General features: G+C 43.9%; 1 protein-coding gene across 4 annotated transcripts in view; it reads left to right on the forward strand.

Moving 5' to 3' along the window:
* Positions 1-16,024, forward strand: part of PIAS1 (protein inhibitor of activated STAT 1) — a 54,814-nt gene that overhangs the window by 24,575 nt on the left and 14,215 nt on the right. For 3 of the 4 annotated variants that reach the window (XM_027465616.3, XM_027465617.3, XM_005022957.6), the window contains exons 3-8: positions 8,128-8,212; positions 8,821-8,868; positions 10,340-10,430; positions 11,031-11,165; positions 13,941-14,046; positions 15,551-15,624. In XM_027465616.3, the coding sequence (XP_027321417.1) occupies positions 8,128-8,212; positions 8,821-8,868; positions 10,340-10,430; positions 11,031-11,165; positions 13,941-14,046; positions 15,551-15,624 (539 nt within the window). Of the gene's footprint in view, positions 1-3,014; positions 3,096-3,184; positions 3,297-8,127; positions 8,213-8,820; positions 8,869-10,339; positions 10,431-11,030; positions 11,166-13,940; positions 14,047-15,550; positions 15,625-16,024 lie in introns of those variants that run through there. The other variant, XM_013102864.5, reaches the window with a different exon arrangement.

The following is a 16,024-nucleotide window of genomic DNA, read 5'->3' on the forward strand; positions in this document are numbered from 1 at the left end:
CATTCTCAGCTCGGGCCTGAGCCATCTGACTTCCTGCTCGGCAGCGTTTAATTGTGCAAGAGTGAGCTGAAATCTTTGCTCCTGCGTTGTGCTGGAGCAGAGCTTGAACTACAGCGCGCCGGGCTTTCTCTTTTTGGCTTCGGCTTTTATTTGCATGCGGTATGCTTCAAGGTCACATATAGAGAATCTTTCCATAGGCTGCAGCCTGTTTCTCTCGAGTATGAGGTAGTTTTACCCAGCTGTGTAGCTCCTGTGCTACAAGAAAAGAAGAATTATTTCTTCCCCTGCACCCCAGCAGATTTCTCTCTCCCCACGCTCGGATGCCCAGGTTCCAGGACCCTGCAGGATACGGCCACTTCCAGACACTGCAGCTCTGATGTAAATGGAGCTAGGAAGCTACCTCGCTTCCCAAGATCAGATTAGGGTATCTTTTTGATAATTTTAGTAGGAGGGATTATGGCAGACCACACAATTTACTCAAAATACACAAGGAATCCACGAGCACTCGGTGAATAAGCTCGGAGCGGGATCCGAGTGTGCTGAGGCTCGGGAGTGTTGCTCACACAGCGTGAGGGAGGAAGCTGTGCTGTTACAAGGTGTATTTTTAAGACTTCCACTTGCAGCTGAGACGCTGGTATCGCTTCACAGATGCTAGAAGAGCTGCTGGGGCTTCCAGTCTTCATCTTGGACCCTTACAGATACTTCAAGCTCCCGTTAGAGTGGCTTTCAGTAAAAGGTGGTGTGGGTTGTGCTGCTTGTAGTACCGAGCTCAGCAGGGACTCTGTTATCTAATCATAAACTTGGTATTTATTGTTTTGCCTTCCTATTAGGATTATAAAACTCGTTGCTAGCTTGTTAAGACCAAAAGCACGCTAGAATGGGGGTGGGTCTCGCAGTGATGTGGCAGTGCCAGCTTCGTAGCACTGCTCCCTTGGGGTCCTTACCCACTGCCTGTGCTCACAGGGACAGAAGCCAAGACTACCCAACCCGAATGGCAGCAGTGGAGTTTTTGGGATATGCATTGAGGTGTCTGGGTCAATCAAGTGGTTTGAGCAGGGTCTGGAGGCTCCAGTGGGCTCCTTCCCTGCAGCAGCGTGATGGAGAAGGTCTGCAGTGGGGATCTATGGGCTCATGGGGTTTGGGGCCACTTAGTGCATGGGGTGGGATGGCAGGGGGAGAGCCCTGGCACTCCCAGTCAGCGTGGAGCTGGCCCTGTTGGTCGCCAGAAATCCGTGTTGCTCAGAAACGCGGGAGTATGTGACCGCCATAAAAAAAACAAACCCAAAACCCCATAAATGTCTGTCCAATTGCACGGAGCTTCCAGCTGATCTAGTCTTTTTATACAACATATCATGAGAAGTTATAAAATGCATAATACTTATGAATTAATTGTAGCCCTTGGAGTATTTCCAGGCTATTTCTGTACGTGTATATTTAGGCACTGTTTCAAATAAGCTCTCTTTACTCCCTGCCTTTCCCACCCCCACTGTAGCTATGCCTATTGCTTCTGAGTATTAACTGTTAGCAGCGGTGACTAAAGTCAAGTAGAATCTGCAAATGGTCCTCAGAGATGAGTGCAGCAGACTGACCAGAACCCGAGCTCATTTTTTTTATCAGTTTTAAGCCCCAGGATGTGATGCTGTCACTTGACAGCGATGCCGTGTGGTTGCGAGGGCAGCTGTAGGCCGTGGAAGCGGGCTGGGAGCTGGGCCCTGCACACAGGGGCAGAATGGGTTTAAATTTCCTTAAAACACTTCCCTCTGAGGGGTCTCGAAGTGCCTCGAGGCGTCAAGGTTGTGCGGTGTCTGCTGGGGTAAGTGGTTGGGGTGAAGTAAAGGAACTGAGTGATGGCAGCAAGCAGGGGGGTGATGCAGAAGTGGTGGCTGGGGACACGCAGGGTGCCAGGAGCTGGGCTCGGCGGTGGTCCCGGTGCCCACAGCTCAGGTAGGAAGAGCCCTGTGCAGCCCCATGGCCCTGCTCTGCCCTGCCTGGCACCCGATCCTGCTTCAAACAGGGCTGACACAGCTCTGGTGGCCCTCAGGAGTTGGGTACGAGGAGGTGAGACCCAGAACGGGTTGCCTGGAGAGGTGGCGGTGAGTACCCCATGGCTGGAGGTGCCCAAAAGGGGGCTGTGGGTGGCCTGGACCCATCACAGGGCCTTGGGGCAGGGTCCCTGCCACCCCCAGCACCTCTGGGCCCGCTTGGTGTGGCGGCGGTGCTGCTCGGCGCTGAAAGGCTGCGGTTAATGGGAAGGAAGCGCTGGCGGATAAACACTTGCATTACCCACGAGCTTCATAAATTGTGGTGGTTTTCAAAGCACTAGCGGGGCATCCGGAGGTGCTGCGGGTCCCCAGTGAAGGTGTATCGGTGTCTCCTCAGTTCTGCGCCATTCAGCAGCTTGCTTTTTCCCCCTATGGCTATTACCAGGTGTTGTAGCAGGCATTCGGTCTAACCTCCCAAAAAAATCCAAAAATCAGGTGTGCAACTGAATCTATGGATCTATGCGAGAGGACTTGGGCGAGCTGCATTACCAGTATTTAGGTACACTGTGTTATGAATTTCCTGGTTCTCTTGCTGCTGAGCACAACCCAAAGCCTGCCTGAATTTTGCCTTTTTAAGAGGTGAATGTTTTCTGTGCCTCTATCTGAACATGGCAATTTTCTTCCTAGCGTGGAGCCAGCGTGTTAAATTTTCAGCTACTTGAAAGGGGCTCGGACGTGAATTGGTACAACGCCTTCTGCACGAGCTGGAAAGGACGAAGAAACAAAATGTCTGGTGCAACAAAATGAGGCACCTTACACAGGGGGGGGAGATGCACACGAGTATTTATGTTGGGTTGACAGCTTCTGCAGCGCTTAGGCTTTTCTGGTCAATATTTTGACAAAATTAACTGATCAAAATTACGTACTCGATTAGCTCAGTGAATAACCAATTAGACAGCTCTTGTTTAGCTTACAGCATCGAGCAAAAATTTGCTGTAGTGCTGCTCCTTTTGCTTAACATAACTGTTGCTGCTCCCAGAAATAAACATGCGATTATTCCGAATCGCTGGGAAAAGGCCAAATCGGAGAGCTCAGGCCAACAGAAAAGCGAAGGTAATTGTTATGGGATGAAATGCAAGCTTAATTCTAGCCGGTGTGTTTCTGCATAAGAAATTAATGAGTTCCCTTTGCTATTTAATAAGCTACGCTCCGTGCAGATGGATGAAGATCAGCCTCAGTTTATTGCCCATCTGATGGTCAGCTGCTGTCGCGTTAGGAAGCATCGGTGCCTGCAGCTTCGGTGGAGGCGTGCAGGTATCTGGGTTTTGAATGGGACTTTAAAGGCTGGCTTTTTCCTCAAGACAGCGAGAGGTATTTCACTGCAGAGAGATTGTGTGGCTATTTTTAGCTGTGGGTACTGGTGAGGTGGAACAGAATATTTTTAGAGCTGGGGAAAATGCAGCCACTTGAGCTGCATTCGAGCCACTTCTTTTTTCACTCTGATGCTGTAGATTTTATTTTCTTTCAAAATAAAGAGTAGAATTGGTAGATTTATCGTTAGTACTTATATTCATTATCTTCATATATAAAATATTCATATAGATTTTTAATAAAGTGTTCTAGCCCTATGAATGGTATTCCAATGTATTAAACTAGTTTTTTGCTCAAATTTTGAAAACTCATCACTCGTGTGAAATGTTCAATAAAATATGCAAGCAGCAAGGCGTAATTGAGTCACTCTCCCTTAATGCATACCAATCCCATATGTTGTTTGGATCATTACTTGAAGGAGGAAAGCACGAAATAATTCGGGAGACTGTGGTGATAGTGAAATGGTAAAAAAAAAAAAAAAAAAAAAAAAAAAAGAATTATTTTGGAGGAAAAACACTGCTCTGCAACGTTTGTGCAACGTTTCGGCATGTTAGCACGTCTTGCACTGATGCTGGGGACCTGCAGAGGCAACGGATCTGAGCATGTGCTGATTCCTGCTGAATGTAGGTATGTGTCCACAAGGAAACGTGGATTTTCTTCGTTGCTCTTCCCAGCTCGAAGCTGGCTGAATGAAGTAGTAGCGAATCGTTCCCTGCAGCACCCCCTGTGAGCTGGGAAGTGGGTATTTGTATGGCTTGTCTGAGACCGTTCCCGCTGATGCTCATTTAATTATACAAGTTTGCTCGGAAAGCTTTTCTCTTACGCACTTTCAAACATCTACCCTTCCAAATTCCTGAATTATTCAGGAAACTTTTTAGCAGCAAGGTAAAGCGATACTTGCGATTCATGGCATTTTTTTTTTTTTTTTGAAATTCTTTGTTCTTAATACGTAAATGCAGAACAAAAACCCACCCGCTAGACATTCGTGTGCTGTGCCCCCTCTCTGAGATTGCAGAGAAGTGGCCTACAAACCCCTCCTGCAAGCTCTAGCGTTCACAGAGTGCTGGAGAAAAGGTTATAAAATTGAATAATTTATAATTATGGGGGAAAAAAGCTTCTGGCAACTTTTGTCAGGGTGTTCATATGAACTGTTGCCTTGGCCAGATTCCAGCTTTATTAGATTACAAATTCTATTTTAATCCGCTCAGTTTGCAGTTGGGGATCTATTTCTGCGTTGCTTTTGTTAAATAATAATAGCTGTTTGCAGGGCATGGTTGGAGGTTTTTAGCTATAAAAAAAATGATTTTCTAGTATGAAACTGTATTTTCTTATCTCTGGTTTTAATCGTACTCCAGAACTGTGAAAATAAACCCTGTTTGTCTCGTCAGGATCTGTTTGGTGTTCCTAAATCCAGCAGATAACACCAGATGAATTAATAGAAATCTGTTATCTTTTCTACACTCTTGAAGTCCAGGCTTCCAGTATCTCTTCCGTGGGAGATCTGAAATCCTTAGAAATGGGAGCTCGTACAGTCAGAGATGAGCTTGGAAGCCTCGCATTGAACGATGGAGCTGCTAAATTAGCTCTGTTTAATTTGTTTTGTTGAAACTTTCATGCATCGTTTGTAGGGTAAATAGATACAGAAATAATAGATAAGGATATAAAAAGATAGTGAGGAAATGTATGGAGAAAACCACAAATGAAAAAAAATAAAATAAAATCCTCCTTCCCCTCCCGGGAGAGCCTCGCGCTTTGTTTGCAGCACGCCGCGAGGATGTGTGAGCTGTCACCCCACACCCCCTAAAAACAGGAGGGGGAAGAAAACGACCTGAAAAACCAAACCCCAAACCCTACAGCTCTGCTTCCAGTGGCATGTGAGGTAGCAAAACTGAACAACCAGCTGGTTTTCAGGCACGGAGCACCGTCTGGCTGCAGCTGTTGGCTCTTCCCGGCTGTATCCCACCTCTCCCTGCCGTGCCGTGGGGGCAGAGTGGATGTCAAAGCTTGTGAAGCTCAGCTCTGCTTCCAAGTGGGGCAGCCTCGGGTTTCCACTGTTGCTCCTGGCTGTTTGTTTGCTTTTGCTGGTTCCCAGTATGCCAAGAGCGTAATGTAGAGGTGCTGGGTGGCGTGGCCGCGCGTCGTCCTCCTCTGGCTCCAGTGCTCTGTCCATCAAGGGTTTTGCAGTCTTTTAAGATCAGCGTTTGGATCATCTTGCTCTAATTAACAAGTTGCTTCTTCCTCCTTTGCATTTTGGCCTTGCTCCCATGGTAATCGCAAGGCTTGCTTGTACACAAAGCAGCAGGTTGGAAACGCTGCGAGGGGGATTAATGCTGCTTCCAGGGAAGGCTGAGCGGCGCGTGGTGGAGCTCATCGCTGATCACTGGGGCCGTGGACTTGTGCTTACAGATTTTGGGATGAGTGCATCCGAAGGTAACAGCCAGTGTAAGAAGTAGTGCTGGGGGCTGGCTTGCTCTTGGAGCTGCAGCTGGCGATGTTAGGAAGAAACCAGCCCAGCCCCAAAGCCTTCCTCCGTCCCTTTTTTGCTCGAGGTGGGCTCTAGTTAAGGGTCGGTTTAACTCTAATATGTGCAGCACAGTTCCAGGTATTGCTCACCTCTGTGATGTTTTAAAGCTTTTGGGTTTCTGTTGCAAAAATAAGCATTATTTTTGCTAAAGCCAGTAATGAACAGAGGGAAGGGAATGAATTTGGGGACCACTTCTGCTGGTCTGCTTTGTGTTCCTCACTACACCAGAAAGCCTTTGCAGAAATCTGGGTTAATTCTGCCCTAAAATTGGGAATGCTGCAAAACTAGAGCAGGCCAAAAGTTGCGCAGCTGAAAGGGAAACAAGATTACTTGGGAAATCTGGTTTTAGACTCTCCTTTTGTGATTTTTGGTAACTGCTGTTTAACTTTCTTAGTTTTTAGTGAGGGTAGCCTTAGCTCGGTGCCTTGTCCCTGTATGAAAGGCATTGGAGTTAGCAACAAAAGCTTCCAGAGACCTTCCAGGACTTCTCTAAGAAAACCAGAGCTGGCAAATTCTAGGATAAAGCAAATAATACATAGGAAGAAGACAAAATTAATAAATTCAAGCCACTTTTAAAGATATAAAAATATGAAATAATTTATATTCATTCCATTCTCCAACCCACAATGCATTATTTAACATAACTGACTTATCTCACGTTGATTACAGGACATAACTCTGGTCCTGCCTTTTGTAACTTAAAAATAGCTATAACTTTTATTGTTTGTGGCCCGCATATAACATCTTTTATAACACATTGCGTAAGCTGTGTTTGCATTTCCTGCAAATCCTTACGCTGTGATATTATGGCTGGCTGTCATCTTGAGTCCTGCGTGTTTTCACTTGAAGAAATGGAACGGAGAATATATTAAAATAAAAATGGTGTTGGATGACACTGCAGGCAGGAGTGTAAGGAAACATTCACTTGAGGCTGTGCTGCACCCCAGCCCAGCGAGAGCTTTTGGACCTGACAGCACAACCTGTTATTAATACCTGTGCTTTATTTCCTATTTCTGCACTCCAGGGAGCACTCACGGTATGCCCATTATGATATTTGTGTAGGAAACGACCAGTAAAAAAAATAAAGACATGTATATAAAAAACAAGTATTTTGTCATATAACTTAGTGCTTTTAGAAACATTGGCTATAGCTATTTTTTTCACAAAAATAGAGGTTCAGGATACTTTGCCTATTCTTGCCCATCTGGCTTTAGAGCAGCTGATAAATGAACTGCACGTGGATGCTGCGTATAATGTAATAAAATGCCGAGGTCTTGTACTGCTGTCATACGAGAAAGGTATAAATGTAATTTTGTGCGATTGCTGCTGTTAATATTTATACGAAGTCAGCGTCTCTCCTTTTGTTGGTTCCAGCCTACCACATGCTGTTTTTAACCAAGGATCTGAAGCATCACCCTGAAGTATTCACTCAGCTGTCACTTAAGAATGAGTCAGGAAACGTATTGTAGTAAAACAAAAAAGGATAAATTTTTATTAGGCTATGAACAATGGTGCTGTACTGAACATTCAAATGCTAATAACTAAATCGAAGGGTGAACTTGCTCATCAATACGGGTATTGAAATGAAAGTTGTCACCTGTCAGACACTTCCCTGGGAAGATGATGATGCTTTTAGTGTGTGTTTTTTTTTTTTTTATTATTTTCACAGCCATTGGGGATGGTTCTGCTGGGTGGTGGTGCCTGCAGCCCCCGAGAAGGGGTGTCTTTGATATAAGCACTCTGTTGGAGTTTGCATATTATACATTTGGTGCATCTAACTCCACAAAATAAGATTCTGGAAACGTGAGGAGTTGCACGCCTTGTACTTGTCTTTATGCAAGCCTTTACAGGGTAATCCATGATCTTACGTGTTAAAGGAAATAAAGTGATTGAGACTTCCTAAGAGGGTTGTTTTTATTTAATATCAAGGAATGCTTAATGTTGAGTTACCGTGACTGATGGTCTTAAGTTGATTTATCTCAGTTTTGCTGTTGCCTGTGTTGCTTTTTTAATGTATATTTTATATATGAATATAACATCTGTTTATTGTGTTTTTATTTACAAGAGGGATTAAATGGCAAACTTCTTGTTGGCTGTAAAATGGCTTACAGAAACAGATATAAGCCGAACTAGTGGGCTTGCCATAAAAACGTGTGTTACGTATATGTTGAGGTTTAATGAAAGGAGGTTGTTCTATTAATTATTCTCTATTTGCTGTTTTTAAAGTGACGATCTCTTGTTCTCTTCTAGCATCAGATAACAGTCAGCGATTTCGAGAAACCTGCTTTGCGTTTGCACTGACGCCACAGCAAGTGCAACAAATCAGCAGCTCAATGTAAGTGAGTTTGACCAAAAATACAGCATTTTTTTTTCCCCCCTTTAAATTTAAAAGCTCAAATACCAAACCTAGCTCACCCCACATAAACCTGGCTCACTCCACATCTTTCATTTTAAAATGTGATCTTCAGCAACACAAATGTATGCAAAGTGTCTCAGAATACTCATGTGGGGAATGTTTTTCTCCTTTGCATGATGGAGAAGAAAAGGGTGAGGAACTAAATAACACCACCACTGTCTGATGGTTTCCTTCGTACTAAGTGCTGTGTAAATTCATACCTGCCCTACCTGCAGCCCTGTCTCACCCTCAGGCAGATCCTTTAGCTCTATGTAGGTTTGGTGTACAGATGTTCCTAAAAGTGACCAACAGAATTTTCTTTATAGTATACAAAAAAAAAAAAAAAAGGTAGGCAGATGAGAACGTAACCGGTTTATTCACCTTGGAAAAATAAAAAGTGCAGCGTATCTTGAGTGGTGTTTTGACTGACCAGAAGGCAAGAGCGGTATGTAAAGGGGTTTACGTACCTCTTACAGCAAACCCTGACAAAACATGGAAGAACCTGTTACACAAACAGCATGTTGTAACCTGTTTTCTCTCTTTGCTAGGGATATTTCTGGGACCAAATGTGACTTCACAGTACAGGTCCAGCTAAGGTATGTATTCCTGTGATCTGTTCTCGGTGTTTTTGATTTAAAAAAAGCCAAATATTTACTCCCCAACACGTCAGGCTTTCCTTTATGGAGAAGAGTCTCATCCTGCTGTAAAGCTTGCTGTTGCTCCCCTTGGAAAAAAAGGGAAGACTTAACTACTTGTCTCTGTTACACGCTGCTTTCCTGAAGCTCCTGGTGGCCCAACATCTGGCACATCAAAAATTCTGCATGTACTTAGCTGTAACCAGCTAATTTCTTCCTTTTTTTTTTTTTTCCTCTCTTTTAGGCTGCAACCCTCAGGTTTGAGGTGCCTGGGCCTTCACAATTTACATACAGGGAGGGTTATTTTTTCAGCAGAGGGGTCAAACACAATATCTGCTGGTTGTGGCAAGCCACGGTCTCCTTTTCTTTAGGGAATGGAAGGGAAGACTTCAGGAGTGACCAGTTCTGGTCTTAACCCATCAGTTATTGTAGAGGCTTTGACAAACTTATCATAAGTTGATTAAATCCTACACATCCCTGTAATTCTGTGTAAGTCAGTAAAGGTGACTTCACAGCTTACTCTCCTCCACACTGGCTGTCTTGCCTTTCATCCTCCTGGTCCTGGAGGCTGTCTCAGTTGTCTTGCGCTGGGTCTGCTGCTTGCATGACCCCACAGTGAGCAGAAATCAGCTGCTTTTGGGGCTCGTTCACCAGGACACCCCCATCTGCTGCTGATCAGCAGGTCGAGCTGGCTTGGTGTGGGGTCAGACGGACAACAGGACAAGGAGGGAATGGCAGAAGATGGGAGCAGAAGGCAGCAGCCCTTGCTTGCAAGCAGCAGGCTGTTAGGGTCAGTGTTGAGTAGCTGTACCCCCACAGGGGGTGCTTTGGGTGGCTGGGACAGGCCCCTATAAGGAGCCCAGCAGAGTTAAGAGGCTCCTCTTGGTCTGTCCTCTAAATATCTGCTCTCTTGGCCTGTACACGTTTTATAGGGCAAGCAAAGCTGTATTTTTTTCTTGTTGCTCCACCAGCAAATAAGCCTTTGAAATATCAAAGCCTCTCTGAGCTTAACTGGGAAGCTTGATGTAGGAACCAAGATAGCATTTGATGCTGTTTGCTGGCGTTGGAGTTGAAGAGGCTGTTATGTGCTGTCCTCTGCGAAGGTCTTACATTGAAAAGTGGTGGGAAGGAAACGTGGATGATCTCTCTCTTGTAACAGGAACCTGCACATCTGAATGAGTCCTTTGTTAGGCAGACCCAGCCTGAGGAATTCAAGACATCTTGATGAGAAACCTCTGACTGCCTAGATCCAAACCTGTAATTTTGGGGGTGCTTTCCTGCTTAATGATCCGCACAGCTAATCTGGGAACTTTGTTTAGCAAGATTTGGCATGTTTTCACAACTCAGTGGGAGGAAAAAATGTTCATTCTAGCAAGTGGTGGTCTTTAAATTACATCAGAAATGAGTGGTGATGGAGGCTCTTTGCTTTTAGGTTTTGTTTATCAGAAACCAGTTGTCCACAAGAAGATCACTTCCCACCCAATCTGTGTGTGAAAGTAAATGGGAAACCATGCAGCCTTCCAGTAAGTAAGATGTTATTTTGACATACATAATTGGATAGCAGTGGTAAGAGCTGTCTGTCAGGAGTTTGCCTGAGAATGTATCCTAACCTTTGTTTTCACGTTTTGGAGCATTTGAATGAAGATGGATAGATGAATGAAAAAGGTAATTAAGTAAATTGTTTCTCAGGAGACCAGCCAGTAGATCAGGAAGATTAATACTCTGAAAGCATGACAGTAAATTTTCATTTGACGAGCATCCACCAAGCCTGGCTAAAATTGGGCTATTTTGGAGGCTGAGTGTGCTGGGAACAGAGCATCAGTGACCAACAGGAGTAGTCCTGGGACAAAGCACGGGGTTGGGTTGAGCAATGTTAGCTTGGCAGGTTGAATAAGAGCACTGAGAGACAGCAAAGCTGCCTTTTAATATTCTAGCAGGCAGGCTTAGTGTAAAGAAGAAGGACTTGTGAAATATCTCGTGTTTGCTGTCCGATAGGTGTATTTTTAAACTGAAAACTCAGGTGGGACACAGCAGATACTGCCGTGGGGTTGGGGGGAGCAGGGAGGGAGAAGGCAAAAGCACTTTTCTTATTTTGCTGAGAGAAAAAGTACTTTGATTCGCAGGGCTATCTTCCACCAACCAAAAACGGTGTTGAACCAAAGCGACCTAGCAGACCAATCAACATTACCTCACTCGTCAGATTATCGACGACGGTACCAAACACAATCGTTGTTTCGTGGACTGCAGAAATTGGAAGAGTAAGTGACTTTGCTTGGTGCACAGCGCTGTCTAAAGCTTACTGATTTCTGCTTTGGCATCTGCTTGAAAGATTTGTAAGATAAGCAAGTTTAATTGTGCAGAAAATGCTTCATGGTTTAACAGTAGGATGTTCCTTCTTTTGGTTGTGTTTCTGTTACGTTATGCTAGGCAGATAGGACACGCTCCCTTAGATCACTAGTCCTCCAATTTTTTGGCAGTGCGAGCTCTCCTTCACCCACTGCCCACCCGTCTTTGACTTGGTGAAGGAACAGATAACAAGTTTGAGAAATAAAACTCATTTATTTGTCCTAACTTCAGGCATTAAGCAATTCCTGACTTGGGGACTTGACAAAAAACAACTTTAATAAGTCAGTCCTTGAGTCAGGGCATTGCTTCTGCTGATGACAAAACACTGGATGTGCACTATGGCATCTGTATGGGCTTGAAAAATTCTGGCTTTGCCACAGCATCTGTGCTTTTTTTTGTATTCCTGAAAATTGTCCCGAGATGGAACTTTGTCCAAGAACTGGTCTGTGTGCAAAGCCCAGGACTCCTGAACCAGTGTGGAAAAATGCTCACAGCTCAACCACGCACAGCAGGCAGCCGTAAAACATCCCGGTGGTATTTCACTCCCTCTGTGTCATGATGGATTTCTTTGGGGTGTAAAACAGCCGCCAGTTACATCACAGAATAAATAATGGCAGAATGAGTTGTCTTTTATCTAACGAGAACCACAGGTATCAGAAATAATGATGTAAAATATACCTATTTTGGTTTGTTGCAGAAGTATCTGCACTCAAATTGAGGAATCTGGTTACTGCTTTCAGTAAGGAGCTGTGCTTTTCCTTAACATGAATTCAGGGAAAAGAAATGTCAAGTCTGCGTGGACTCCAAGCTGTTCCCTTGTGAGCTAGCTCTTTTCTCAGCCTTCACAGATATTTCAGCTGTAAAGGAATATAATGGCTAACTTCTAATTTACAGTATGAAATCAAAGATAGGGGCAAATTCTTGGTGTCCTTGATGAGAATGATGTGCCGGTCAGAACTTCCCCACTCCTAAAATCTAATGCTTCCTAATATTGGAGGCCTTGACAGTTAAATGTGGGGAATTTTATTTTTAGATGTGCCTGCGTGGAACAAAATTTGAATTCCCCTCCTCCCTTCCCCTTAAGAGTCAGTTGCATGCCTCAACTCGTGCACTCTACCTTTCCTGAAGTCAGAATGGTGATTTTTACACAATCTGTTTCAAGAGCCTTCTGTACAAGATGCCTTGGGCAAGTTCCTAGCTTTGTAGATTCAAGCTGTCTGTAAATAATTTCACAATGTTAATTAGCTTTTTTCTAACTTCTATACTAATTGAGGCATTAAACAAACAAGTTAAAGCAGTAGTGGTTTTTAACGATGTGAGAGACGTTTGTTGCAAGAATAAAATATTTAAAATGTGTTTCTGATGCTATTCCCATTTGTGTAATTCTATACTAAGATGTACGACTGAAATCCTGTCTTTGGATTCTGATGACATCCTAAATAGTGGTAGATGTCACAATTGGATGGATTTTTCGGATTTGTTTTCTTAGTGGAAACCTACATGACAGTTGCTGGGGGCTAAGGGGGGGGCAGCTCTTTCATTTCTCAATTTTAAGTATATGAATGCAGCTACAGGTTCGGAGAACACGCTTTATATCCAAAAGTAAGTCTGAGCCTGCAAATTCTGTGCTTCCCTTTTTGTTTCTAGGGTGTGGGGGTGGTGGTGATGATGCTGGTGAATGCATAGTACAACGTCCCATTTTTAGAAAGACGGTTTTACCTGCTGGTAGTAGCTTGCAAGAGAAATGAAAGCTTCAGGAGCCGTAGGTGGTGGTCTGAGAGCCCTTAGGGATGCCAGCAGGAGCTGCACTCCTGCCTGCCCTGTCCCTGGAGCAAAGGGGGAGCTGCTGGGGAGGTGTTTGCCCTGCCTGCATGCCAAATCACCTTCTGGAGTGGCAGAAGCGAAGATCTCCGGCTCTTTGCTGACACAAATAAGGAACATTCGCCTGGTCTGGTCTGCCAAAGGGGAAGGACGGGCAGTGGGGAGTGGCGATTTCCTGCCCCCCTTGCTGGATCCTGAGAGTATTCCTTGGCCCCCTGGCACTGCTGAGCTCTCACTGCCTTTCTGCTGCTGAGTTTCGGCAGTGGAGTAGCCACAGACATTTCACAGACAGGTAAGTGCAGGAGGATAAGAAAGGAAGGCTGAACAGTGCTTCCAGACCGAGTAGGGGACCCTCCAGATGATGCATCTTAGTTATTACTTTCAGAGAGACACAACTGTTGTTTTTTTCCTCTTTGGAAAAAGAAAGAAGCTTTTATTTTTAAAAAGAAAAAAAAAAAGATCATATTTGGTCTGACAGCTTCCCTTGGATGTGTTGCACAGCTGTAGCACCTAACATAATTTATGTGAAATTACCCTTTTAAAATGGGCTGTAGGCTACATGCCCTGATTTAGATGTGAGACTTGTAGAGGAGCCCTAAGTGCTCCTTTGATAGCTGAAGGAATAGCTTCTTTTGCAGCTAAATCTAATCTCAGTGAAGCCCGAAGTCGCTCTTGTTGCATCTCTAAAACTGCAGCCCTGTGAGCTTCCTGCAGCACCGTGGGTTTTGTTTGGTTTGAAAACTGCCTTCTGACCATCCCTAACTGCTTCAGAATTGCAGGGCCCTGTCATCGTGTAACAAAGTGCATAAACATTGCTATCTCCTGATTAAAACGTTTTTTATTTTGATTTTTTTGTCCTTTTCCAGAACTATTCCATGGCAGTCTATCTGGTTAAGCAGCTGTCCTCCACGGTGTTACTGCAGAGGTTGCGAGCAAAAGGCATACGGAACCCCGACCATTCCCGAGCACTAAGTACGTCTGATGCACTTCTCATTGAAAAAGGAAAAATAGCTTTTGTAAGCGAAGATTTGAAATAGAAATAGAAATACTAACCGAGGTTTGGACTTCCTACAATTCTCTGAGTTTCGAGAATCTGATAGTGGTGTTCTTTGTATTCAGTTCCAATTCAAAGACTCAGAGGCTTTTGTTTGTACTAGGAGCCAGTCCAGGAACCCTGTTGACACTGTGTAGGGAAAAATGCAAGAGAATCTCTTTCAGTTCAGTCATGCTGGCTTTGTTTCTTCAGAATACAACAACTGTATTTACATAGTTAACTGGTAATTCAGTACCTCGAGCAAGCTGAACTAAATGGCAAATACTGAACCTTGATGCTGAAGTGCTGGGGGAAGGTCGTCGTCAACACGATTTCTGTTCCTTTGGCACGGTACCGTGGTTGTGGAGAGGGCTCCTGGAGATAAAGAGTCTGGCACAATACTCCCTCCACTCCCCTCCTTCCAAATTTAGCGTGAGGTTTGCTGCTTTGTTGTTTTCTCTGACAAGTACACAGCGGTATAATAAAAATGCGAACAGAATCTGCTACACACCTTTCTTTTCAAGGGAAAGGATGGAAATACCAACACCTGCCAGCAGCTGTTGGTCAGACTCGTTCATGCCCTGTTGGGGGATGCTCAGATGAGGTGCGTTGTGCACAGCATGGGACCTTCCACAGGAGGGAAGAAATTCACCCACCAGTAAACGCAGTGCTGCAAAGCCAGTGGTGTATAGCACCGGGCATTAGCTTGTGTTAATCCAGTATGATTCACAATGCACAAAAATCCAGAGTTTTTCCAGGTGGCTCCTGCTTTTTGTCTGCAAGGGGACAATGGGTGTAGGTACGGTTCATAGAGCAGGAAGAATGTGGAGCTGTGACTTGTTCATTTAAACAAAAGCTGCTTATAAAACAGTCCTTATAGATAAAAATAGAGGTTGGGCAGAGATGAAAGACTGCTGTAGTTTCACTGTTATTTCACTGCAGTTATTTAAAACACGAATTTTGCCAGGGTACTTCTGTAGTTTTCTGTTTCTCAGTTTGCTCTTCAGTCTTGAATCACAGGATTGCTTGATGAGTATTGCAGAGGTTTACATAGACTTGTCCACATTAGAATTACCAAAGTTTTTTTTTCTTAAAGTTAGCAGTAGTGTTAATGTTGCTCATTTTATTGATAGATTTTAAGAAACTTCCAGCTATATATTTGTGTATATATGGAAAGACACATCTCTGTGTAAATATTTTTTCTAGGGATCTTGGTTTAAGATGAACTTTTCCTGTTTTTAGCTTAAATTATCATTTATGATCTTTCTAGACAATAAAGACTACTTATGTTACATATTCATTGTGCAGGTTTGAAACAGTAGTTACTGCTGTTTGCTTCCAGTAGATATGGTAAATTGTTTAGCACAGAGTTCTAAATCTGTTTTGTCATCATTTTTTTAAAAATTCACTATGAAGTTAACATTTTTTTCTTTCAAATAACAGTTAAAGAGAAACTGACCGCAGATCCCGACAGCGAAATAGCAACAACAAGCTTAAGAGTTTCTCTTCTTTGTCCAGTAAGTGTTCTTGATACCCTCACAACTGATTCTGATCAAAAGGAAAAAAACTCGCTGTTCACAGACAAGTGTTTGTAGAGGTTAGCTTGTGCACTACCTTTGTGGGGATGGGATTCTGTACTCAGCTTAACCATGTGCTTTGGCCCTGAGCAGATGAGTATTCCCTTTACTTGAAAATGCTTTTCAAAATTACATGTAAGCATCCATTTAAATCTATCACTAGATCATGTGAATGTGCAGCTTGGGTCCTTGGTGCTTGGTTGTGATAAAAACCACTCTCAGCAGTAAGGTAGGTGAGTCTGTCTATTAAAAACAGCTCTTCAGGCGGCATCTGCAGCCAAGAGTTGAGCATCTTTTAGTTGATTATATACGTGTGTACACTTAAAATATTTCATCAACT

The sequence above is a fragment of the Anas platyrhynchos genome, chromosome 11 (assembly GCF_047663525.1).
Source record: "Anas platyrhynchos isolate ZD024472 breed Pekin duck chromosome 11, IASCAAS_PekinDuck_T2T, whole genome shotgun sequence".
Classification (NCBI taxonomy): domain Eukaryota; kingdom Metazoa; phylum Chordata; class Aves; order Anseriformes; family Anatidae; genus Anas; species Anas platyrhynchos.